Here is a 24,664-nt window from a genome sequence, read left to right as displayed (position 1 = left end):
CCACCTTTAGCATGCTAAAACACGCTAACGACACCCAAAACAGCTCATTTGAGCTAATGGAAATGACCATTTAAATGCTATTGTTCTGCTGTTAGCCGCTTAGCAGAGATGGAGTGATAAGCGAGGGAAGCTACTTTTATAGTTACTGTAGGGAGGAGACTCATTATCAATTTGTCCTTAAGCAAACCTGAGGAAAGAAAAAGAGAGGAAAAATGGGAGGGTTAGAGGGGAAGGGGGGAAGAAAACGCCAGAATTGACAATGCAGATGTGTGGAGGGCGGCTAATAGTGTTAGCACATCCATTACTCTCCTCAGCTTAATTCATTAAGCAAATTGGGCGGGAACCGTATTGGCCTTGTTGAAATACGTGCAATATGACACTGCTCAAATTTGTTCTAACACATGGCCCGGGGAGACGAGCCGACCGCTCTAATGGGGGAGGAGGAGCAAATTATGCAAAGGCACACTGCAGGAGGGAAATGACTACAACGCAGAGGGAGTAGCACCTCTGCACTCAAATAACCCATTTTCCTTTACTCCAAGCCATGTTACATTCATTCACCAATCTTGTTGTACCGCTTGACCTTAAAGGGTTAGTTCACCCAAAAATTTTAATTCATTTATTAGGCCTCATGTCATTCCAAACCTGAGACATTCTTGAGACATTCTTTAAAATATCTTATGCACCATAATATTACTTAGCACAAGCTGGAACGTTTCTTAAATAATGATACAAAGAATTTTTTTGACTGTAGTCTGAAAGACTGAACATCTAGGGGGCCAGCAGATGTGTTTTACCCTCCACGATCGTTTGCTCAGACGTTTACTTGAAAAACGGATTAAGCAAATAAAAGCAAATAATATATTAGTAGGAAAAACATTCTGCAGGTGTTGACGGGACCTTGCTGCTTGTGCTAATTTGTCGTCTCTACAGGTAGCCATTTCAGCATCTCTCAGGGTTCGGTGTGAATTTACATGGAGTGTTGCTCAAGCTCTGATAACCCCCTAGAATTTCACACCTCTAGTATGTAAACAGAGAGGTAGAGCAGGTCCTAAGTAGATGAGATAACAGAGATACTCCTAAATGGCTACAACTTGTCCTTAATGCATGTCTTACCAAAACACTTGCATTTCAAATAGGTGGTGCCAGGACTGCCTCCTTTGTTAATGCTAGTTTAAATATAGCTCTTAGTTACTGATCTGTTACTGTAACTGCAGTATAAGTGTCAAAAGCATCTATAAAGTCCTTGTTAACATTATTGCTCATGCTACGTAATATAATGCTTCGTATAAATACAAAACTAGCCAGGGACATTCTGTTATAATTGTGTCAGCCTAATGTTGTTCTAAACTTTCTTTCCTCTGTGGAACACAGAAGAAGATATTTTGAAAAAATATATTTAGTGTTGCTTTGGCCCCCTTATGACTTTCATCATATTGACAAAAACTTTCTTCAAAATATCTTTTTTTGTGTTAAGCAAAATAATTTCCAGCATTTAATCTAAATATCTTGTTTTCGTTGTGTATTATGCCTACAAATCATACATTTACTGAGAAAATACACAAGATGTTGTCAATTTGTGTCAATTCTAGCAGTTAATTCAGCTGCAGTTTACTCAACACCATTGGTTTTGGTCCAAGAGCAAAAGATGGGGGCAGGAATCCAAGCAGTCCTTTTCTTTTTGGCTCTGTGGAGATTTTGAGAAGCTTCATACAATCACAGATACATATGTATGTGCTCAGTGCTCCCTCCTGGAAGGCACCTTTTTACATGTACATGTCTACTGGGGTCCCCCCACCCTTGCAAACAGGCCTCCCCTCTGTCAGCTAATCAGTACCTCGGCTAGATGCATTGTGACCCTATGCAAATCTATTTACATTGGAATAGGGGAATCAGGGGATCCTAAACTCAGGCATCGAAGTTGAAGAAAGAATACCCAAGGCCAACAAATAAATGAAAGTTTGCTCAAATCCGTGAGATAATGGGGTCTGTGTTCAGACTTACCACAGTGGAGAGATAAACACAGGGATTACTTGGGGGTTTTGCATCAGTTGCTTTCTGCTGGGTGGCCTTACTTGTCAAAAAGGGAGAAAAGGGGAAAGAGAAAGAGAGAGAGAGAGAAAGAGAATAGGGGAAAAAAAACGTTTAACGCAAGGACATTCACATGGCACATTGAGAAAAGAAGTACCGCTAATTCCATCAAAGCCAGAGAAATCAGCCATTAATTTATGCTGCTCTCTCCCTCCCCCTGTAGCTATTGTTGCTTTGGTTGTTGATCATTTCGGTAACATCTGGTCCTGGGTTTTTTTTTGGAGGCCAGTTAGTGTCAAGCAGATGACCCCCATCAACATGGCCAAAAAATCACTCTGGTGTCTCATGCTGTCGCTGTCGTCCTGTTGGTAGGAACAGAAAATGCACGGTTTGTGTGTGAATATCTCAGGCACAAAAAAAAAAATATATATATATATATATATATATATTTATTTTAACCAATGGCAAGCAAGCAATTATAGGTGAAAACTGAACACTTGTGCAAATTTGATCCAAAACTTACATATTCTTATTTATACATTTGACCAGCCCTTAAAAATTGAACCCATGACCTTGGTGTTGCTAGTGCCATGGTGAACTTTTTAAAGCTATAGTCAGGAACTCTTCATTAAATATGTCCTAGTGATTACGGTTTGCAGTCAGACCTTCTCAAGTCAATTAATGCTGCCTGAATATGAAGGCATAACAATTGACAACAAAAGACCATTCTATAATATTGAAAGCTGGAGTATTTAGTACCAAGCGTTTCCTCAAATCTTGATAAGTGCAATGGGTGTGCAGGAGTGGGCGATTCCTGTTAATATATTTTGGAAAGATGGATAGATTTGGTATTTGAATCAAGGGCTTTGCGGAGGAGCAGATTATGACTTCCATGGTGACTCCTTCCAGCTTTGGGGAAATGAGCTGTTGACATTCTTCAGGGTCATCATCCAAGATAGCAGGCCAACCAGCAGGATTTACCCGATAAACCCATCCAACTAGACCTTTATCCATTTCACTACGACTGGGGAAGGCAGGGGTGAGACGGGTTAGAACTGATGTTTTTCTCTTTCCATCAAAACGTGAGCCATTTAGTCAGCCAGTATGTGGACTGCCATCATGACTAAACCCTTGGGCTAAAATATTTTTCCTAATAAACATTTTTTGTTTAATTGCATGCTTATAAATTATAACTAGAGTGTAACATTTTCTGCATAACTATTGCAGGCTTGTACTGAAGTATGATTTTCAGAGAACATTGGTCTGTGGGGTATTTCCTTTCAAACTGTTTGAGTAGATTGAACAGCCAAGAGTGGATTCAGTACGAGTATGATGGAGTCTTTGAAGAAGAATCATTTACACCTCTGTCATCTCGCAAAAAACATCATCTTTGCCCACAAAGCTTATGTCTGACAATGTTTGAGTCCTCTCCACCTTGGTCAAAATAATTTTTTCCCATAATTCCCTTGTGTAACCTGGGGCTAGCGTTGCTCCCTGCTGTGAGGTAGACCCAGAGGAAAGACAAAAGCACAATGAAACAGGGAGCTTACCACCAACCGCTCTCACTGGAGCTCTGGAGTAGGGCCCACTATACACCGCTGCCTCTCCAGTTCTGTCCCAATGCTAATGAGCCGGCTCTGATCTTTCCTCTGCTTCCCGTGTTTTCAACATCTTCAAGGACCACATGGCGCTAGCAAAATAAAGACAACCAAATGAGAATTTTTAACGCTTTTTGTGTCAGCGACTCAGCGCCTTTCAGCCGGCTCACTCATTTAATATTCCCCCCGAGAAAGAAAGGACAGAGGAAAGAAGAAAAGAAAAAAGGTAAAATGTGCAACAAGGAGTTGGAGGTGCTGGAGGGAAAGGGGGAGGTGTCACTTGCATTCCTCCTCCGAGTTATTGCGGAGAATCAAACTATATCACGAAACAGAAATGACACAACCTCAGTGTTCTCGTTTCACAAGTTTCCATTAAAACAAGACAACCAAAATTTCAGTTTTTGACCGGTGTTGACGCAGAATTTCATGATATCAATAACAGCTCAGCTCCTGAACAAGAGGGGACAGATAAAGGGTGAAAGAGGGCCCGGGTCTGACGGAGTCTCCTGCCGGCTGTTCACACACTCCTTTTTAATAGCTGCGTTCTCTATACAGAGGCACAGGGCAGTGCCTCGCATTAGCGCTGGAGACCACTAGTTAATAGGATGATGTCTTTTAGCTTTTGTTATGAGATTATTAACCGGGGTAGGTTTCTGCTCTCATCCGAGTCGCTGCTCTGAGGGCCTGTTGAGCACAAGTGGTAAAATACAGCGTCCCCGCATTGTGCCGTGCTTGTATGGTAAAAGGCTTTTAATGAAACACCTTTTCGGAGGCTTCACCAGGTGATCTTTTTTTTACCGCTCTCGTCTGCCACTCACCCAGCTTTAATTACCTGAAGTACTCAGCTTTTTCCAAAGACCCTTGATTCTGCCCCTGTGTTCAGTGCTCCCAAAAGCAGGTTTAAAGTGGATGATAGAGTGAAATGATAGTATTTATCAAAATAAGAAAGAAAGGAGAGGACCTCTGGCTCCTGTGTCTCACCCTGAAGGTCATATTATATCCTTTGCTTACGCTTCCGTTTTAGGTTTAACTTGGTTGATTAAGCTTTATATATATATATATATATATATATATATATATATATATATATATATATATATATATATATATATATATATATATATATATATATATATTGTGTGTGTCATAAGAGATTACAATTAACGAATTTGGATTTGATTAGACTATACAGTAAAAAAAATCAAATCTATTATTGTTGCTGTAGTTCAAACACTAGAGCATGGCGTTACAATGGCTGGAGCATTGGTTTTCGATTTCCAGGAATAAGATGCAGACCTTGAATGCAGAGAAAGTTGCTTTGGATAAAAGCATCTGCCAAATTTTTTAATGTAAAAACAAAAACACACACACACACACACACACACACACACACAAAATTCCATCAAGCATATTTTCATCTGTTTTCCACTTTTCTGTCATTTTGCATCATTATTTATCGCGAGTGCTGTTGTGAAGAGGGCTGTAATTGTTGTTTTGTAATGTAAACTGCCTGTCTTGGCTGTAACGCTCATCGTGAAGCTGCGATAGTGGACAGGCGGCCCAGGGATTAAGGAGCAAGGAACGGCCAACACTAGCTGATAGTCTGTCAGTCTGTGATAATGTTTATTGATTAAAAAGAAGGGTGGAATACAAACGCAGTTTAATAGAGTAGGGGGCTGCGGACAGAGATGGACATATTTGTGATTTCTAGTGCTTAACTCAGACATGCAGGCTAAAATTTATAAAGTCTCCTGTTACTCCCCATGTCAAGAAAATGCTTTAAAGTAATTGAACCATTTTTGAAGGGTCTGCAGATTCGTTCTGTATTAGGTAAAAGGAGAAAACTGCATTCCAATTTGTGTATATGAAGGAAAAAAAGAAAAAAATCTATTATCTGCCAATTGTTTGTTTTGCCCCTGCCAAACTCGACATAAAGTGCTGGGGGACTGGGGTGTTTGCAGAAGAGTTGTTTGTGTTAACAGCACTGAGGGGCGGGTGAGAGACGAGTATTAAGGTACAGACTATCTTCTGTCAGCCCCTCACTGAACGTTCAAACAATTACATGAAAGGATGTATGATAACGGTGTATGTATAGCCAAGACTTTTCTGTCATTAAGGACGACTTAAGCGATCCTGTTTTCCTCCTGCGGTTCTCCTATCGTCGCTGTAAGACCGCTCCGCTTATGAATCCTTCCTCATAAGCCACAAAGCAAGCAACTGAAGGTCAATAATACCGGTGGCAATTGAAAACCTAGTGACTGGACACTTTGCAAGGAATTAAATTGTAATGCGCTTCAACTGCTCATGTTCCATTAACTCAAATATGTCAGTCTGTGATCATGAATTGATAATGTGTTTCCTAAAACATACAATCTGATCAGTGCACATAATAAAACATGTATTTATTTCTCACTTAAAAGATTTTAGTGATTTAATCGATTATTTTTAAAATGTAATTTAATTGTTTTAGTTATTATTTAAATGGTTTAATTCTGTTTTAATCTCTGAAAAATGAACCGTGGCTTCAGTAAATTTAAGATCTCTGGAGGTTTTTTTTACACGTCTCTTTGATTTTTCTGTGTCTTGGTCACCTAAAGAGGCTGATCCCCAGATAAATAGCAGGCAGGGGAAAAGGTTAGTGGTTAACTAGGTTGGCTTAAACAAGAGAAAATGTGTTCTGTCCATTTTGAAACTAGTGATGGGCGTCTTAAAGCACAATGGCCGGGGCTTTATCCTGAGATTAGGTATTGTGGTTAAAGCTAAACTACCTTCCATCAGAGCGACGCAAGGCGAGCGCGGCCCTTTCAGCCCACGCTAACAAGACTTCTCCACATTGCAGACCCACTCAGAGTAATTAAATCAATCCTTTTGTTCTCACCGCTCTCTCCTTCAGTGACGAGTGAAGATCTGATTATTGCCTTCATGCATATTCAAAAAGACTCCCTGACTGGGCCTTAATGAGCTTCCTCTCAATCGCACAAGATTCATCTTGTTCTTTCCCCCCTTTTTACAATTTTTTTTATTTGTCTCTCCCTCTCTTTTTAATTCATTTTAACTCCTGACAACAAAAAAAGAGTGAAACGGGAGTCAGACGCACAGAATGAACGAGTGAGGAGAGTCAGCCCACTTAAAATAAATCTTAAATGTTCAAAAAGTGACTGAGTGGCAGAGGAGTGGAGATCTTCCCCTTCAAACTCCGATAGACAAATTGGATTACTGGGTATTGGATTAAACAGAAAACGGGTGGATAAGAAATGAGAAGAGCTTGCTGTGATCACAGGGTTTAATATATTTCTTTTCTCTTTCTTTTCTTTATGGCCTCTTCTCTCCACCCCCAGCCTGTTTTTTTTTTTTCTTTCAGTAAAGACACCCAGCTCTTAGCAGGACTCAGGATTAATTTGTAATTGTTCTGGTTTCTTAATGCTTTAAAAAGATTTTTATCTAAATCAAATGAGGGGGAATTTTGTAATTAAACAAAATGCCAAGCAAAACAATCCCCCTGTTGCGGAGGTTTACTTCAGAGTTATTTGCTTTTTATCATTCTGTAAATATCTAAATAAGGTTCTAATTTAAAAAGAAATTAAAATAGAACCTCCAATTCACATAATTAATTTGGCTATTCACAGCATTTAGCCTAATTACATGCCTTGAAAATTAAAAACAATCTTATTTAAGCATTTTGGCAACTTTTGGAAAGATCTTGTACACTAATGTTTTCCAAATATCAAGTTGTGTTCTTTATAGCCAGTTGCTAGTAGCTCAGATATTTAATTAGCTCAGATATCTAATTGATATTTTGGACTCATGACAGTCGAGCCTGGCGCTATTTAGGGTGTATTTGAAATTTAACAGGTGTATATGTGTTTATAGCTATATCGTTTATAGCTGATATAACCTATATATATTTACATGAAACTTGTGTGTGTGTGTGCACGTGCGTGTGCTGTAAGTGTTAGTAAATAATCATTTAAGGTTAGCAGATTGTGAAATGTGTGAGGATTTCATTAATGCTATCTGTTTTGAATGCAACAGTGGCTGAGATGACTATCTTAATCTGATTTGGCTGCAGGGGCCAATCACCCTGCCACGGACACAGGCCCTCGGGCCTACCAGACGAGCCTGGCCCCTGTAGCCCGCTCCCGCTCGTCTATATGTGAAGGTCTATCTCTTGAGTTTTGTAAAGTGAATGCTATTGGGATGGATCAGCCAAGCTAGGGAAGCAGGTTCTGTTCATTTTAAACCGATTTTAATTTTTAAGAAAGTATATTTAATGTTAAAGTTCTGTCAAATCATTATTATTATAAGTGTTTGTATAATTAAAAAAGTGTTATTAATTTGCTAACTTTTCTTATTATTTTTGTCTTACAAATGCAAATTTAGTTTTTTTGTTATATTATATAGACTTTAATGGATATTTTTAAAGTGCACAAAACCATTTAAATCCTTTAAAATTATATTTTATTATTTTAGTTTATCAGTACAGAAATTTATACTTAACAAAAATATTATTTCTAAAATAAATTAATGACAATCAGCAGGTGAAAAAAGCTCAAATAGGTGCACCCGAAAAAAAATAATCAAATATAAGTATATATCAAATATAAGTCACTATATTCTCTGTCAAGCTTTAACAGTACATTATGAAAATATTTGATTTGGTTTAATCTATTAACTGTATAAGTTGTGGCATTTTTTTATGTGATCTTACATGATCTTAAATCAGATGCATTTAATTTAAATATAAAAACTTCAAGGCAAAGATTTATTTATTTTTGCTCCGTCCTTTTAGCAATTTCAGGACATCAATTATTTGGATCGTCCCCAGAAAAGGTCATAGTTTAAGTGTTGGCACTGTAGAATGTGTACGGAAGTGTGTTTGTATGCGTGTTATTTGTTTTAGTGGTGAAGCGAGGACTTCTTTCATGCTGTCAGGGCTCTGTCAGTGCTGAAGCTCAGGCAATGGCCTCCAGGATGCGGCTACTAATCCGTCATTCCCTTACAATGTCACACAAGCTTAATATTACCATTTATTATTTGCTTGTTTCATTTAACTGTGCGTCGCTACAATGACCTGTCACTGCACACTTTATCCCTTCCGAGCTGCACTATTTAAAAGTTGACTACAATAATCCAGGCTTGATTCCTAAATCCCGGACCCCCTCTTTTTTCCCCTCCCGTCTACTCTGCGTTGTCGTCAAATGCAAAATTTCACACATCTGGCACTGGCAGACATGAGAGCGGCTCCCCTGGTGGAGGGCTGTGGAGTTTTGGTGGGGGTGAGTGACAAGGCCGTCGTCCCACCGGGGGCAGCCACTGGCTTTGTTGTGGCTAGCGGATTTGTCTCTCTCACATGACCAGCGTCACAGTCACATGGTGCCAAGCAACAGCGTGATGGAAAAAAGTTCCCACATCAGACTCTTATTGAAGATCCACCCTTTGTCACCCCCACCCCATCCTCGTAATGGCTCTGTGCACACAGACAGACACACACACACACACACACAAACTGTCATATCGCTGTTTCTTTTTTTAAGACAGATCTAGTCTTGGCTTCTGATTGGTCAATACAGCATGCTGAAATGCATGATATAGTAACATCTATGGCTTGTTTACTTGTTCACCATATCTCTACACAGTACTTATAGCAGTTGTTATTTTTGTTGCATAGTAACTACATTACATTATTCAGATGAATGTGCATTCTTTTATTTTTTTGTTTTTTTAAAGCAATAGATCTGCACAATATATTGGCTTTTCATACTTTGATTAAATAAATAAAAAATGGCAGTATAATAAGAGCATAATAGGTATAATTGTCTTTGTGTTCGGCACTACAGTTACAGTAAATGCACATCAAAGTCATCCAGCATCATTTAGATGCACAGATCTTCATTTAATGCCGTGGCACTGTAATTCTCATCTTTACATCCACAAAAGTTGATCTTAAAGTCCTCACATCAGTAAAAGAAGTGAGCGTGTTTGTGTACAGATGCTAATTCTGTTGTTGATGCTGTCAGGAACAGACAGGTATCACAGGAGCATAGAGTAGGTGATGTGATTACATAAGCTTAAAGGATCTTTCATCTTTTCTCCTCTTTCATCCCTCTTCAAAGACATAATTAGTGTCACAAAAAATGCTCAGAATACTGACATCGGAGTCATTCTTCCTGAACCCACTTAACCGGTTTACCCCACGGCCCAAACTGCCAAACCCCACAGTGTCTGCTTACCTTTGATACCGTCTGAGGTCAAATAAAGTTTTTAATCGAGATGACGTCGTTTGGTCAGACAAAACCAACAAAATGTGAAATCACAACTTTATAAACGTACTGTCTTTTTCTGTTTTAAAATATAATTTATTCCTGTGATAGCAAAGCTAAATTTTCAGCATCATTACTCCAGTCATCAGTGTCATGTGATTCTTCAGAAATCATTCTAATATGCTGATTATTATCATAAATGTTGAAAACCGTTGTGCTGCTGAATATTTTTTGTGAAATCCATTTTTTTTTTTTTGATGAATAGAAAGTTCAAAAGAATAGCATTTTTTATGTATTTTTTATGTCTGCATCCTTGCTGAATAAAAGTATTTATTTCTTTCACCTCTTACTGACATCAGACGTTTGAAGTAGTGTACATTGCACTCCAGATATGCAGTTACACATACACTCACGCATGTGTCATTAAATTCAAACAGCTGATTTTTACCATTAGAATTAATCTGAGTAATTGAGTTTCTTACCTGTCAATCCCTGAGCAATGTGCGGGCCCCCAACTGTTAGTAGTTTCCGTCAGTGTAAGTTCGGCATCCACACATGTAGGCCTCATGCACAGGACACGTGCTTTTGGATCGGATCGGATCTGAAGCTCTGAGGCTGCACAAAGACTTGAAGTTGAGGCTTTAATCCCAGTCAGCGAAGGAAAGTAACCAGCCTTCATTAATCCTGCTCTAATCCAGAGGCATCTCTGTTTTACTGACAATGGCAGTACCTTGTGAAGTGTCTAATATGTAGGTAGTGAACACACATCTGGATGGCTTCCTAACGTGCGTGTCAGTCTGCGGCGTTGAGAAAAGCCTGTCAGATAATCTCATTTGATGCACTTTATACTCGTTGGAGGTGTGAGAAAAGTGCTTAACTTATCCGTTCCAGAGAAAGTCGGTCAAAAGTGTGTGTGTGTTCCTTTCGGTTAAGGTGTGTGTTTAAAGGCTGCAGTGAGACTTTGGAAATGAAACCGTTGTATTGAGTTTTAAAGTGGAGATTTGCTGTAACGGGCTAGAACTTTAATGGTTGGCTAATTTTTGTGATGACTATAAATAATTTGTGATTTAATCTCATGATTTCCAACCAGACTTTAGAAAACAGAATTAAATCATATTGATTAAGGGTGTAACGTTTGGTACATACCTCGGTTTTGAAGTCACGGTTTGGTACAGGTTTGGTACAGCAGTTTTACAAAATTGCTTTTTATTTATTTTTATTAAACAGTGGTATGAATTCAATTATAACTAAAAATGTCTTAAGGATAATGCTGTAAACTATATAGGGAGCCCTTACTTGCACATTACTATAATATTAACAGAGCCCAAACTATTAGCCTAAATTCAGTTGCTATTTTTTTTAGATACAATAATCAACATTCAAATAACATATTGTATGCAAACATGTAAATTTAAGGCAGTTTTTGCATTAACTTCTAAATCTAATTATAAAAAATAATTCCAATTCGTTGTTGAAATATAATCATGCACAGTGGCTGACATTTTCATGACAGATTTATTTAATCATACATCAAGACATACATCCAATTAAGACATCACTAACAGGTTCAGTAGAATATAATTAATATATAGGCTTCTATAGTGCATATTTTTAGTGAAAGAGTTCATGTGTCTAGTGAACCAACAGCTGTGGACATTAAACGACTTCTGAGGTTCTGAGGTAAATGTGATGCTACAGGACATTGTTTACAAGCTGTTTTATTGACGTCTTTCCGTGGTTGAAACACTGATTGAACGATTACACGACATGTTTCAGTAAGTTGTAATGTTTCCTCAACATACCTTAAGATATGAATTCATGTTTATTTTTTAGGAAGAGATGATCGCGTTCTTTTGTGCGCCGTGCTGCACCTCGAGCTGACGCGCCTACAGTGATCAGTCTCGTCACATCAAAGAGCATCAAAACATTTTGGCATTTATCGTTTGAATTTCATGATAAAATGGACTGAATACTCATGTTCATATGGGAAACAAGCTGACTGTTAACTGTTAAAGACTGCATTCGGAACCATACCGAAAGCCCTGTACTGAAACTGTTCGGTACGAATACGTGTACCGTTACACCCCTAGTAATGATATTTATTTTAGTTCATGTTTTTTTCTGAGCCAGGCCCACTGATTTGAAAACTCTTACAGCAGAGCAATGTTTATAATACGTTATAATAAAGTTTAACATGCTATGTTTTTCTATGTGTTTTTCTTCAGGAAATAATAAGGAAGAGGAGGAATCCATGATGCAGGAATGGTTCACACTGGTCAACAAGAAGAATGCTCTGATACGCCGACAGAACCAGCTCTCTTTGCTGTGAGTTAATGTTTACTCTCTCTCTCTCTCTCTCTCTCTCTCTCTCTCTCTCTCTCTCTCTCTCTCTCTCTCTCCCTCTATCTCTCTCTCTCTCTCTATCTCTCTCCCTCTCTCTCTCTCTCTCTCTCTCTCTCTCTCTCTCTCTCTCTCTCTCCCACCCTTACCAATGTAACAGTGGTCTCTGAGCACACACACCTATAATATGTTGAGACCCACACTTGAAATGATTTTCCCAAGAGACCTGAGCTCAGTCAGAAGGTCGGGCCCCTCATTCACTTTCACCCCTCCCCTGGCGGCCCTCCACCGTAAAGCGGACAAAACGGCATATCGGTACGGACGCGTCTGCAATAATGTGATTTCAAAGACTGTATTATTCCACCCATTATGAGAATTGGATCGACCAAAAAAAGAATTGAAAAAATGACTTCATTCACCTAAAAGAGGAAGCCATTATAACAATAACCCCATATTTACCCTCTTTTTTTAACTGCTTTCACAGTTATTTTTTGCCTCAAAAGATGATAATGTTCATTTTTTAAACCTTTCATCCTTTTCTTTAAAAGTGAGAGTGAGACGTACAGAAATCTGGGTGGCTGTTCATTCTGCATAAAGAGCGACAGAGAGTAGAGGAGAAGAAAGAGACAGAGTTTCAAAGCTCTCACAAATGACAGATTGAAGTATTCTAATCACATTATATCACTGGAAAGGGGCTTTTTAAGTGCTCAATTAAAAGGGCCTTGATAATTTCTCTTTCTTTCATTTCTTTTTAGTCACTGAACAGGCTGTGAAGGACAAATTCTATTAGGGACAGAGTTAGCTCATTTCCAATACATTTGAAAGTGGTGAAATTTAATTTGCCGCGTGATACCCCGCCCGCCCGCACGCTTTTTCCCTGCTCTCGGTCCCCTCTGTTCCAGTTTGTGTATCGCTTATTTGCAGTAGATTAATGTGAGGTAGGGAAGGTGTTGGCGAGTTCACGAATCAATGTTTATTAAAGGTTTCTTTAAGTGTTTAATGATTTAGTAATTAACATATTGATGAACTTTTACAACTTGCCCAGGGAGAAGGAACACGATCTGGAGAGACGCTTTGAGCTGCTGAACCGAGAATTAAGAGCAATGCTGGCGATTGAAGGTAAGAGGGAGTGAAAGAGGGATTTGGGGGTGAATTTGAGAGGCGCTCTGTGAAAGACAAAGATCCTCTCCTGCTTAATTAAACCTGTCCGCGACGTGCTCTTTGACACCACCGACGTGGCTCCGCCCACCAAGCTCTGATGTGAAAACACTACTGATTGTTTTAGTGCCCTTTAATAATGTAGATCTTACAAATTCAATACCCTTGGATTGTACACAAGATATATGATTTGCTCTTAGAATCACGCGTATTACAGCCGCAGGTGCACATGTCATTTCCACATCAATATTAAATCTCTGTGATGTGCCCCGGGGCGCCGAGGACGCGCTCCTGTTTATAAGCTTTTTGAGTGTGTGTAATACAGACAGGTAAGGAAAGTAAAAAAATAAAGCCTATTGTGCGGTATCAAAGTTGTCTGGTTAAGTTTAATCCCTTTGACTGTGTCCTCTTTCGCAAAATGAACCTTTTACAATCAATGCAAATTGATTTTACAATTCGATGGTGACCCTCTCACCCCTTGGCTAGCCATGGTAATTTCTTTCTGCACCTGATAAGCTAGCTGATCCATCATAAATCAATTCTAATTAGTTCGGAGAGGTTGACAGTGGACATGAATAGCCAAGCAGAGAGCAAAGCTCGTCATATTGTGATGCTGCTGTTCGCCACACGCTTTCTCACCTCCAGGGCTTCGCCGAGGCAGATCAACGCGGTTCATCTCGATATTTTGACATGCTTCTGTCTTGTTTCTGAAAGATTCCTTCACGCTGAGAGTCGCCGTGATACTGTACGCTAAATGCTGAGCCCGATAACGAGAACTTAAGCTAATAATGTTCAGATGTCGAAGTGCCTCGGCCTTGTGTCCACTTATCAGCGAACATGGAGTGAGTTCCAAATATTGGTCTGGATGTGCAAGGGTGACGAGGTCCGTCCACGGCTGTGGTAATGCAGTCCCTGCTGCTTGTAACAACCCTATCAGTCCACACACTGCTACCTGTTGAATTATCACTCGCAGTTATTTTCTCTCTCTCTCACTTTATCTCCCTCTCTCGCTCCCTCTCTCTCTCTTTCTCCCATGAGACCCAACACTTGGCATTCAGAGTCAGGGTGTTTCTGAAGCGAGTCAGAGATAGTTCTGAGCTGCTGGTGAGGAGGTTCGTGCATCAGTTTCTTATTTGGAGCCCCGACGGGCTCTCGCGCCCAGGCAATGCAGACAGGTAATTGCTGATTTGCTTGGTCAGCTGATGACATTGGAAGTGTAGCGGCTGAGGCGTTCAGATGCACACACACACACTTTCTCCCGTATCAGTGCACACTCTTTCGCTGATAGAGAAAAATACTCTCCCTCCTCGACCCCACGACTGCGCAGCGGAGAATCTACAGTCGGTGGGACCTGAAGATGAGTAATATTGAAGGCTTGTATAGATGACATGGAGAGGTTTGGGTAGCATTTATGACATTTTATGTCATAAAATTTTATTTCTCCATTCTAAGGTGTCCTTAAATGTGTTCATGCTAACTGCTAAAATAAGCAATTGAGGTAGTACAATTACATTTTCATTTTACATTTGAATATAAAGTAGAACCATTAAAATACATTGAAATTATTTTATTGATTTTAATTAATTATTGAACTGTTTTTAACTAGAAAACTAAAAATGCAACCAGTATCAAACTTTAAAAGGTGTTTAAAACTATTTGAGGGTTTGATTGGTGGACAGACAGAAAGACAGAAAATGATCTTATAAATTATACATTTAAAGGATTATTTCACACAAAAATTTAAATTCTGTCTTTAATTACTTACCCTCATGTCGTTCGACGAGAATAGTTTTTGTGCGCAAAAAAAAAACGACTTGTATAAACGAGCCTCTCTGATTTCACAGCTTCCCGAAGCTTAGAAGCATTATGAATAAGCGCATCGATTCATGATTCAGATCACCAACGTCACGTGATTTCAGCAGTTTGGAGGTTTGACAAGCGATCCAAAATCATGCACAAAAACTTTTATCGTCGCTTCATAAAATGATTGTAGAGCCACTGTAGTGAGATGAGCTTTGTAACGACGTCTTTAGTGCCTTTTATGGGTCTTGAGAGAGGAAATGACATTGATGTCAATGAAGGCCTTTCTGAGCCATTGGATTTCAACACAAATATCTTCATTTGTATTCCAAAGATGAACGGAGGTCCTACGGGTGTTGAACGACATGAGGGTGAGTAATTAATAACAGGATTTAATTTTTTGGGGTGAACTAACCCTTTAAATAATCTTTTATGGACCAGAATGGAGGAATAGTTATTTTCCCAGAATTTTTTTTTTTTTGATGCAATTCATTATCATTCCCATTCAAATTTCAGTTCACTTCCTCTGGGGTGTGGCCAGTTCAATTCAAATTCACACTTTTAAATTTTGAAAGGATGCCAGTTATTCAGATCTGAATTTGCCCATCCCTGGCTAGCTGGACATATGGAACAACCTTTGTCATCTGTACCTGTTAATACTGTAGATATCATTACTCACTACACTTGTTGCCTTGTTGCATTACACATTATTAGATCTGAAGCCACCAGAAAGGGAAAGAAAGTATTTTATAAATTATAAAGGCAGGTTGAAAAGACGGAAAGGATTCGGTTAAAGGTGTAGAGCAAACAGGGTGAGTGTTAATGTCAGCTAAACGATAACCCCTTCAGTCTGCGCTCTGCTGTGGGGAGGCAAAGAAAAGTGGCGAGGCCTTCCACAATATGCCATGACTCCTATTTCTCTGCCTCCAAATTGATCCTTTTTGCCCTTTTTATCTGCCTGCCATGCACACACGCTTTCTCTCAAATTCGTCTTTTTTCCCCTCCCCTCTCCCTATTTCTTTCTTTCCTCAAATACGGTGCACTCCGGGGGCGTTATATTTGAAAGTGGACGCTCCTTTTTGCTGAGGGATTTCTGCATAGGTCCCCCAGTTTTGTTGTTACGGTTTTATATGATAAGCTTTTTTATATGTTTAAAATCAATATGTAATCCTGTGCAAGGGCTTATCCCCCTACAACCCCATTTGTAAATCTATTTGAGCTTTGTTACATGTCTGGGCTGCCGTATTCCTCAGATTGATTGGGTGCAGTGTGAGAATCCTATCAAATGGCCGGCTTTGATGATGTTGCAAACTCTTTCAAGATTGCTAGTTGACTGGAACTGGAGATAAGGCGAGACGACACTTTCTCATTCTACACTATTCACTGAAATCTGTGTTCATTTCCATTTAGCCGTCGCTTTCTGCATTTGACTCTCAATATCCGCTTTTATTCAACAACACCTAATAGACATTAGTATTTGTGTAGTTTCCCGATTCACACAAGTTTTTTTTTTGTGTTGTCGTAATATATTCTATGTTCTATATTTGTATTATTATTATTATTTTTTAGGTGTTAATATTCTGTTGTTAGCAGTAGTTGATATCAAGGCTGTATAATTTTACTGAAATTATTTTAGCCCTTTTTTCTCAGCATTTTAACTTTGTGTAGTTCTCATAAACCATATTATCTACATCGCTCATATGCATGCACAGAAACACAAGATGCAGATTAGTGATTCAAACATTTATTCAAAGACATTTTTGTATATGGTTTGTTTTTGATAGTCACTTTATTTGTATCTGATGGAGTTTGGGTGAAGTGTGGTAAGAATCCAGGGACTGTCGTCCCGTCACCCTCCTTGTCATGGTTCTCCATGTTGGTCTTTGTCTCATTCCCAGCTGGCCTCTCTCCAGCTCCATCTTACGCTGGCGCTCCCAGTCTGCCCACTGCTCGCCTAAATCTGCTGTAATAAGATCAAGCATTTTTCCCTGGATTCCTCCAACACTACTTATTTCCTGTTATTTCCTCCTAAAAAAAGTTCTAACCAAAAAAAAACATCTCCATTAAGTCCAAAAGTGTCCGTACACTATAGCGAGCAGAGCGGGTGTGTGAAGTTTGTGTTTAGTGATCTTTCAGCAGAACTCTCAGAAGAAGCTCTGTGCCTCCTGAAGCTGCCGAGCAGGTTGCACTCTTGAATAAATTTTGCTGTGGAGGAGGGTCATGGGGATTTGAACCAGTGCATTCTTCTGTGGGTTGTGAGTGCTCACATGGTTACCATTGGTGTGCATTGTTAGGGTTATCTGAATAAGCACCAACCATGTGAGTTTTAACGTGATTGCCCAGGGCGATGAGAGAGAGAGAGAGAGAGAGAGAGAGAGAGAAAGAGGGGAGTAATCCAAAAAGGATTGAACCCCCCAACCCACCACGACCAACAACTCCAAATAGTCTTCATCCATCTCTTCTTCAAGGAAAGAGAGGAGGCAGCAGCTTCCGTTAGTGTTTTATGGCGAGTTGCGATCGCTCGTTCACTCTGCCGTGTCCCTCTGCGTCCATATTCATTGTTTACCTTCTTAATGAGGGGGGCGGTGCCGCTCCCGCTTGATTGACAGCTGCATGCGGCCTCTGCCGGAGGTGCAGGGGAGGATCTGTGGCTTTTTGGCTGAGAATGCTGAAGGGGAACAGGAGGAGGAGGTAAAGAGTCGAGGGGCTTTCTCTCTCTCTCTCTCTCTCTCTCTCTACCTCTTTGGGACATGCAGGAGAACTTTTTGTTGGTCGTAGCCTACCCTCCAGGCAGGTCTTTGTGAACTAGGCATTGTCGTTTTTGACGGAGGGGTAGCAGAAACGACAGAGCGAATTAAAGAGGAGGGTCGTGAAAGACACAGACGTATGGAGAGCGATGCAGGATAAACAGTCTGGCCTTCAGGAAGTTAAATGCAGTCAGCACTGTAGGCACACAGGAAATGGCCGGCCTGTGTTGCATTACTAGCATAACAGAGAATTAAACTCACTTTTGCAAATAGCTAAATTGCTCTTTAAAGAACAATGTACCATGTTTTTTGTTCAAATTTGGCAAATTTGTTAAAGCTGAGACAAATCCTCACAAATATTTAGCATTAGCCTCTCTGAAGCCTAATTTCAGAAACACCAAAGACTTTTATTTAGCTGCTGGGGGTCAAATAACTTTCAAATATTGGAACTGTGTTCATTTTGCCACTGCGCTTCACTTCAAAGGCGGAGAGGTTAAACAAGAGCGACGAGCAGACCTTTCGGGACCACACTGCAATTTCACATAACCGCAGCAGAAATATTTCATTTGAATGAAGCACATTACTGACTTTTAAAAAGGCCAAATGTGTATTTATATTTTTTATGTTTGGTAGAAATTGGTTGCTCTATATAAAAGAAGTTGATTTTGTGTGTGTGTATTTTTGTGAGTCTATGTGCATGAGGGAGTGCTAATAAAGCAGTGTAAAGACACTAGTACAGTCTGTTCTTACAGCGGGCTAAAGAATAGGCTCGGTAAGATAACTTCCCCTTGGCTGTGAGCAGGGCCCTAATCTGCATTGGTATCAGTAAGGCCTGATCTCGTCTGCCTGGCTGATATTTCAGACCTGTTGTTGGCAGGGGGACAGGAGCAGGTCACCTCACAGAGACCTTCGCTATAGTTACGCACCTTTTATACATTCAATTTCTATCTAAAAAAAAACAAAAAACATACAAATCCATTTCTTCCATTAGAGTATTATTATAGTGAATTATAGTACTTATGGACAGATTTTTTTTTTGCCATTTATTCTTAATGTAAATAATTTTTCCTTATGGCGTCAGTGCGTCTCTTTGGGAGCCGTTTTGAAGCGTCTGAAAGCAGTTAGTGTACTCAAAGCACTGTCCTCGCATTCACTCGCGTTATCAGATCTGTTTTGTCTGAATTTCACCATGTGGCTGCTCTCCATACAGGAACCTGTGGGTGCCCTGGTACAACTTCACAATAACGCCACAATATTATGGGCCACGTTTTCTTTTCTGAATATTTTATTACGGGACAGTGATGTCTTTCTTATTAAAACCCAGTATATGACGTCTGTGTCTTTTAAAGTGATAGTTCACTCAAAATCAAGTCATTCCAAAGCTTGACTTTCTTCTGCGGAATAGAAAATATATTTGAAACTCAGTGGGCTCCAAATCAACGATTCATTTCCATAATATCTTCATTTTTAATAGACATACAGGTTTTGAGCGACAAAGAGTAAATGATGACAGAACTGATGACTGAACTATTACTTTTAATCTTGTTTCCTGGATTGTGTGGGAATGTGGTATGAAGTGATTAGTGATCAGCCTGAGCTTTTTCTCTAACATTGTCCCATGTTTCCTCTCTATCTTCCAGACTGGCAGAAGACAGAGGCACAAAAGCGCCGAGAGCAGCTGCTGCTGGATGAGCTTGTCATACTGGTCAACAAACGTGATGCGCTGGTCCGAGACCTGGACGCCCAGGAGAAAGAGTAAGTCCTTCTGCCGCAAGGCATTGTGGGATTACTAGAGCCAGGATTAATCCTCTAGGCCCTATAGCGTGGTTCAGGCAGGGTTTAAAGGCCAAAGTTTGTAGTCACCCACATTCTCTTTGCCACCAAGCATGTTTAGGTTTTGGGGGGTGGGGGGTGGAGTCAGGCAGAGAGGGCTTGTGAATATTTCAAGATCCAAAGTGACTCTGAAGCCGTTCAGACAGAGTACAGGTCATAGGTGGTGGAGGTGCAGGTGGCATTCTCCTGTGTTCCTGTCTGTGACCTTTGATCCTGTGTGTCCTGTGTGCGTGTGTGTTGGCAGGGCTGAAGAGGAAGATGAGCACCTGGAGAGAACCCTGGAACAGAACAAAGGCAAGATGGCAAAAAAAGAGGAGAAGTGCGTTCTTCAGTGACGGTCATTTCCAAAGCAACAAAGAAGCAAGATGACGTGTACACTACAAAGTCTTGAAATGTATTCGTGTCCTAGAGACTACAGCATACACTTTATTATTGTTGTTTGAAATCTTCATATGTTGATCTTTTTATGATCTAAGGGCTGAAGAACTGGTGAATGCCCTGAGATGCATCCTGTGTCATTAATGCCAGAGAGATTTATCGTTTCACATACACAAATTTAAAAACTTTATTATTAGGTTTGGTTTGTTGGATCTCACAAACAAGGTACTTAAGGAACTAATATTTGAGGAGATGCAAAAAGCAATTTTGAAAACTTTCTGACTAAATGGTTAAATCCATTATAATTCAAATTAAGAACACTAAGACATTCACAACCTTTTTGTTTAGAGGAAATTATAACTCAAAGTTTCGGTACAGCACATAAACTGGGGACATTTTCTGTTTGTGAATAGGATTGGGTTTCAAAATCATATCACATTTCAGTTTTAAGAAAATCTATCAGCATGTTCTCCTCTAACAAGAGCTGAAATGTTTTAATTACTCAACTTTCTACATGTAGAATATTTGAGAAGGGGGACTTGTTGCATTTTTTAAAAAAAACATGTATTTTGTGTTTTAATTACTTTTTTATGTTTACCAAACATTTTAGAGCTTGCTTTAGTGAGAAGAGTGAAATACTGCGAGTGCTTAAACTGAAATAAACGGTCATGTTGTACATTTCATTTCACAGTTTGAGGCTTAAAAAGGCCCGGGTAAAAAAAAACTTTATTTTCAAAAGCAGTCACGATCAGAGTAATTTATTACTGTTTGCTTTTATTACTGTTTGAGACGATTTTAAAGTAATCATCTTCACAACCCTGTACATTTGCTCAAAAACTTTAATATTTATTGTATAGTTAGAAGGGAGCCTTTTGTCCGCATATTTCACGTCTTTATTGTATGAGCATCACCGGTTTATTTATTCCACTGTACTATAAATATCTCTGTTCAATAAAATTCAAATGATTTCATACTCGAATCAAACAGAAGCTCGTGTGGTTTTGGGTGTTGATAATGGATTTGGCCTTGTTTTTATAAAGGAATTGTGTTTTTGAAAGGAATTGTGAAATTGTGTCATCGTTATTCAGCTGATGATATACTGAATAAACTTAGAACACATTTATTAAATTCTGTCGTTTATGCAGTTCTGTTCGATTTTATATATTTTTTTTAAATTCCCAATAATTGTATATATTTATTTTGTCATTATTGCATAGATTTGCCTGTCTATAGCCTACCACGCGTAACCTAATTCAATAGGTCTAATCAGTTTAATTCATAGTGTTTTATTTTTCCTATGTTCTGACTGGACTGACGTTTCAAATAAAACCATATGAACTCGCACTATGACGAAACACGACAGATGTTCTTTTTTCTTTTTCAATTAATAAAACAATTTGCAGGCACTCGAGAGGGACGTCCAGCTCGCTTTGGTAAAATTCCCCAGCATTTTACGGTTGTTTCTAAATGAATGTTTGCGTTTTCTTTTGTCTGAGGTCTTTCCTCGGAGGGAGATTAAGGCAGAAGCACTCTGTCCAAAGCATCTGCTTTCCCTCAGACACTTAATTCTGAGCCAAACAGTCATCACCGCAGCTTCGCATCCTCCATTTAACGAGCAAAATAAGTTTTGACAGCTGACGTCCTCCCTTAGCCCTTCTAATACTTCCACATTAATTTGCTGATGGTTGGGTCTGACTGTAGCCTACCTTCATTTTCCCCCCGGGCGTTCTGTTTTTGTTTTTATTATTTTGCAGTTATCACATATGAGGGTATAATCTTCTGAATAGGAGACACTCTCTGGCGCTCACAACCCATTACACGGCGGCGGAAAGGACATTTGTTTGTTGCTTTTACTATTCGGAGAGTTTGAGCCTGTGAGAGGCTTGAAACGCATGTCATAATTTTATGCATTAGACCTGTGGCGAGGTCCGTGTAATCCCGATGAGACGGTAGCGTGGTGTTCATATCTAAATGACCGCTTTGAACTGTTTTCTAGTCCATTCAGATGCCTAATTTAATACAAGATGTGTATGTATACATCTGATTTGTCCCAGTGAAACGTGGGATGGAATATTAATATTTTACCGTAGGCTATTGTAGCTATAGGCTATCTGTTCAAATCGCTTAAACTTTTTTTCTTTTTTGTAAAAAAAAAAAAAAAGAAAGAAAAAAGATACATAGCTATTTGATGCATTTGTGGTTCCTTACTAACATTATATCGTAACTCATTTAATGTTCTATTTCAGTCAGGCAACTATCATAAAGTTTAGATAGCCTAGGTTAGGCATTTTCTCTGAATTTCACACACAAATACAAAGATTAATTAAAAAATAAATTAAAAATAAACATCGTATCGAGTTCTTTCACACAGTCACATGCAGTGGCATTTGTGAAAATGCACAATTCCCTTACCTGATTGTTGTCAATTTGCCAACTGTTGTTCTGGCTCAACCCAACTGTTTATTGTGTAAAACAAATTATTTAAAAATGCTTTTAAAATTCAATGTTCTTATCACAGGCAAAAAAAGAGCTATCCAAAACAGCGTAGAATGCAGTGCAGCATCTCAGCGCGAGCAGAGATGCGCGAGTCCCAGAGCGCGTTCTGTGGATCCAGTTGCTTTGAAGTCCACGGCCTGACTTCAGGTGTTGAGCAGTTGGACTTGACGAAGCCCCTCGACGGCCGAAAATCCTTCCCTCGTCCTAAAATACACCGGGGAAAACGGTACCGAGCCTTCTCTACGAGTTTCAATATATTTTATGCATCATCGTTTTAATAAGGACCGACAACATCGCCGACTCGCTCCCATCCTGCCGGCTAAAGAAACCAAACTTTTCCCCCTCCTCTTCTCGCCTCCTCTAATCCCGAGATTTACGAGCTCAGCATTTAGAAAATTCGACTGCAATTTGGGATTAGACAAAATACTCTTATTACAAAAGCTTCTTGCAACCTGATAACTTGATACTTGTTCTGGGTTTATCACGGGGTCTTAGCAACATCAGGGCCGAAAGAATAAACCAGCAAACGGACAAAATGCAGGAATTGTATAGCTATTTCTTTCGTGTGCGTTTGAGGATCACATTTTGTTGTTAATAGCTATTATTATTATTATCATTATTATTATTCGTGGAAATAGTTTAAGGGCAGGTTGAATCTTTCTTTATGGGGGACTGGAAGCAGCACTTGTGCTTTAAACAGGCAGTAGCCTATAAACATTTAATATGCGCATTCCCTGTCACCGTACTACTTCTAAGCAGCATCCAATAACTTTCTCTTTAGTTTTTCCGCGTCTATTGACGGCTAACAGCAGCATCTCTGTTATTCCCAAGAGTACTTTTGTCGATGACTTTGTTGATCTATAGAAGAACGTGTAAAGCCGCTCGGCCTTTGATTGGATGCCCCATATAGTAAAAATGTAATTTCGTTCCTCCGGCGGTCACTTGCTTTGAACATTAGGTCGCTTTCAGCTCAGGCCTCAATTAGAATGAGTTGATTTTGTGAGATCAACAAAAGGACCGAGCGAAGCCTTATTAAGATCTTCTGAGCCTTTCAGAAACAGTTAAGGAAACACCGCGCCCTCCGTGATATTCTGTTACCGTATTTTATTGGCATTTCTTTGGGAAAGTGAGGCTTGAAAGGTGCTTTCTTTGATTCTCTGAGGCTCAGACTCTCTCTATGTGCTGATTTCGTTTCTTTTCTGGAAGAGCCGAGTTTTTCTTCACTCCCTTTCACGTTTCCTCTCCTTCTGCCTATTAAACTTTACGCACACTATTCTGAAATGTAATTCTAAGTGGGGATTAGCCACTCATTAATATTCATGAGGCGAATAACAATAAAAATGAAAATAGATAAAGTGGATAAATCAGACTTTTTTGCTGCATTTTACCCCGCTTTAAATCGATAGACTAGGCTACATGAATCGATCACTTAAATTTGGTATCAAACGGTAGCCTACTTTGTGATATTTTTTTTTAATTATTATTTTTATTTTTATTTTTATTTTTTGACATTTCAGTAAAAGCCGTAATGTTTTTTCTTTTCTTTTTTTCTTTTTTAACGGTTTGAATAGAGGATATAGATGTAGGGCTAATTAGACTAGGCTATATTAAACTGATTAATCTACGTGGGCAAATTCTGCCTTTACATGAACTAAATTAATATTTCAATAGGCCTATTAGATAGGCCTAGGTCTCCGATTTTTTTTCTGGCGGTCGGCTATACCAAATAAAATAAATTTTAAGATACAAAACAATTGTTACAACTGTAATTAAGCAACTATGCAAATGTTGTGTTTAGTTTTGACTCGACTTTCTAATTAAATGGTTTGCCCAATATTGCAAGCGTTTTTTAATATTATCATTTAAATAGCCTAGTTTAAATATTTTATAGCCTTCCTTAATTTCATAACGACTTTTGTAGCCCAAGTGAAGCCCACATTGTAATGTATTTATTCAGCTAATATTAATAAATGTTTAACTGTATTGTCGTCACTTTTCCTGATATTTTAAGTCTTCTCGAAAT

The 24,664-nt window shown here is 39.1% G+C and overlaps 1 protein-coding gene across 6 annotated transcripts in view; it reads left to right on the top strand.

The window, feature by feature from the left end:
• ehbp1 (EH domain binding protein 1) overlaps positions 1-21,116 on the top strand; it is a 157,568-nt gene extending 136,452 nt beyond the window's left edge. For all 6 annotated transcript variants that reach the window (XM_067455541.1, XM_067455538.1, XM_067455539.1 and 3 more), the window contains 4 exons: positions 12,115-12,214; positions 13,275-13,348; positions 19,575-19,689; positions 20,012-21,116. In XM_067455541.1, coding sequence (XP_067311642.1) covers positions 12,115-12,214; positions 13,275-13,348; positions 19,575-19,689; positions 20,012-20,102 — 380 coding nt within the window. In that variant the 3' untranslated portion in view covers positions 20,103-21,116. The remainder of the gene's footprint in view (positions 1-12,114; positions 12,215-13,274; positions 13,349-19,574; positions 19,690-20,011) is intronic.
• The last annotated feature ends 3,548 nt before the right edge of the window (positions 21,117-24,664 follow it).

This window comes from Pseudorasbora parva, chromosome 10 (genome assembly GCF_024679245.1).
Source record: "Pseudorasbora parva isolate DD20220531a chromosome 10, ASM2467924v1, whole genome shotgun sequence".
In the NCBI taxonomy this organism is placed as follows: Eukaryota; Metazoa; Chordata; class Actinopteri; order Cypriniformes; family Gobionidae; genus Pseudorasbora; species Pseudorasbora parva.
This window is presented reverse-complemented; position numbering and strand designations above follow the sequence as displayed.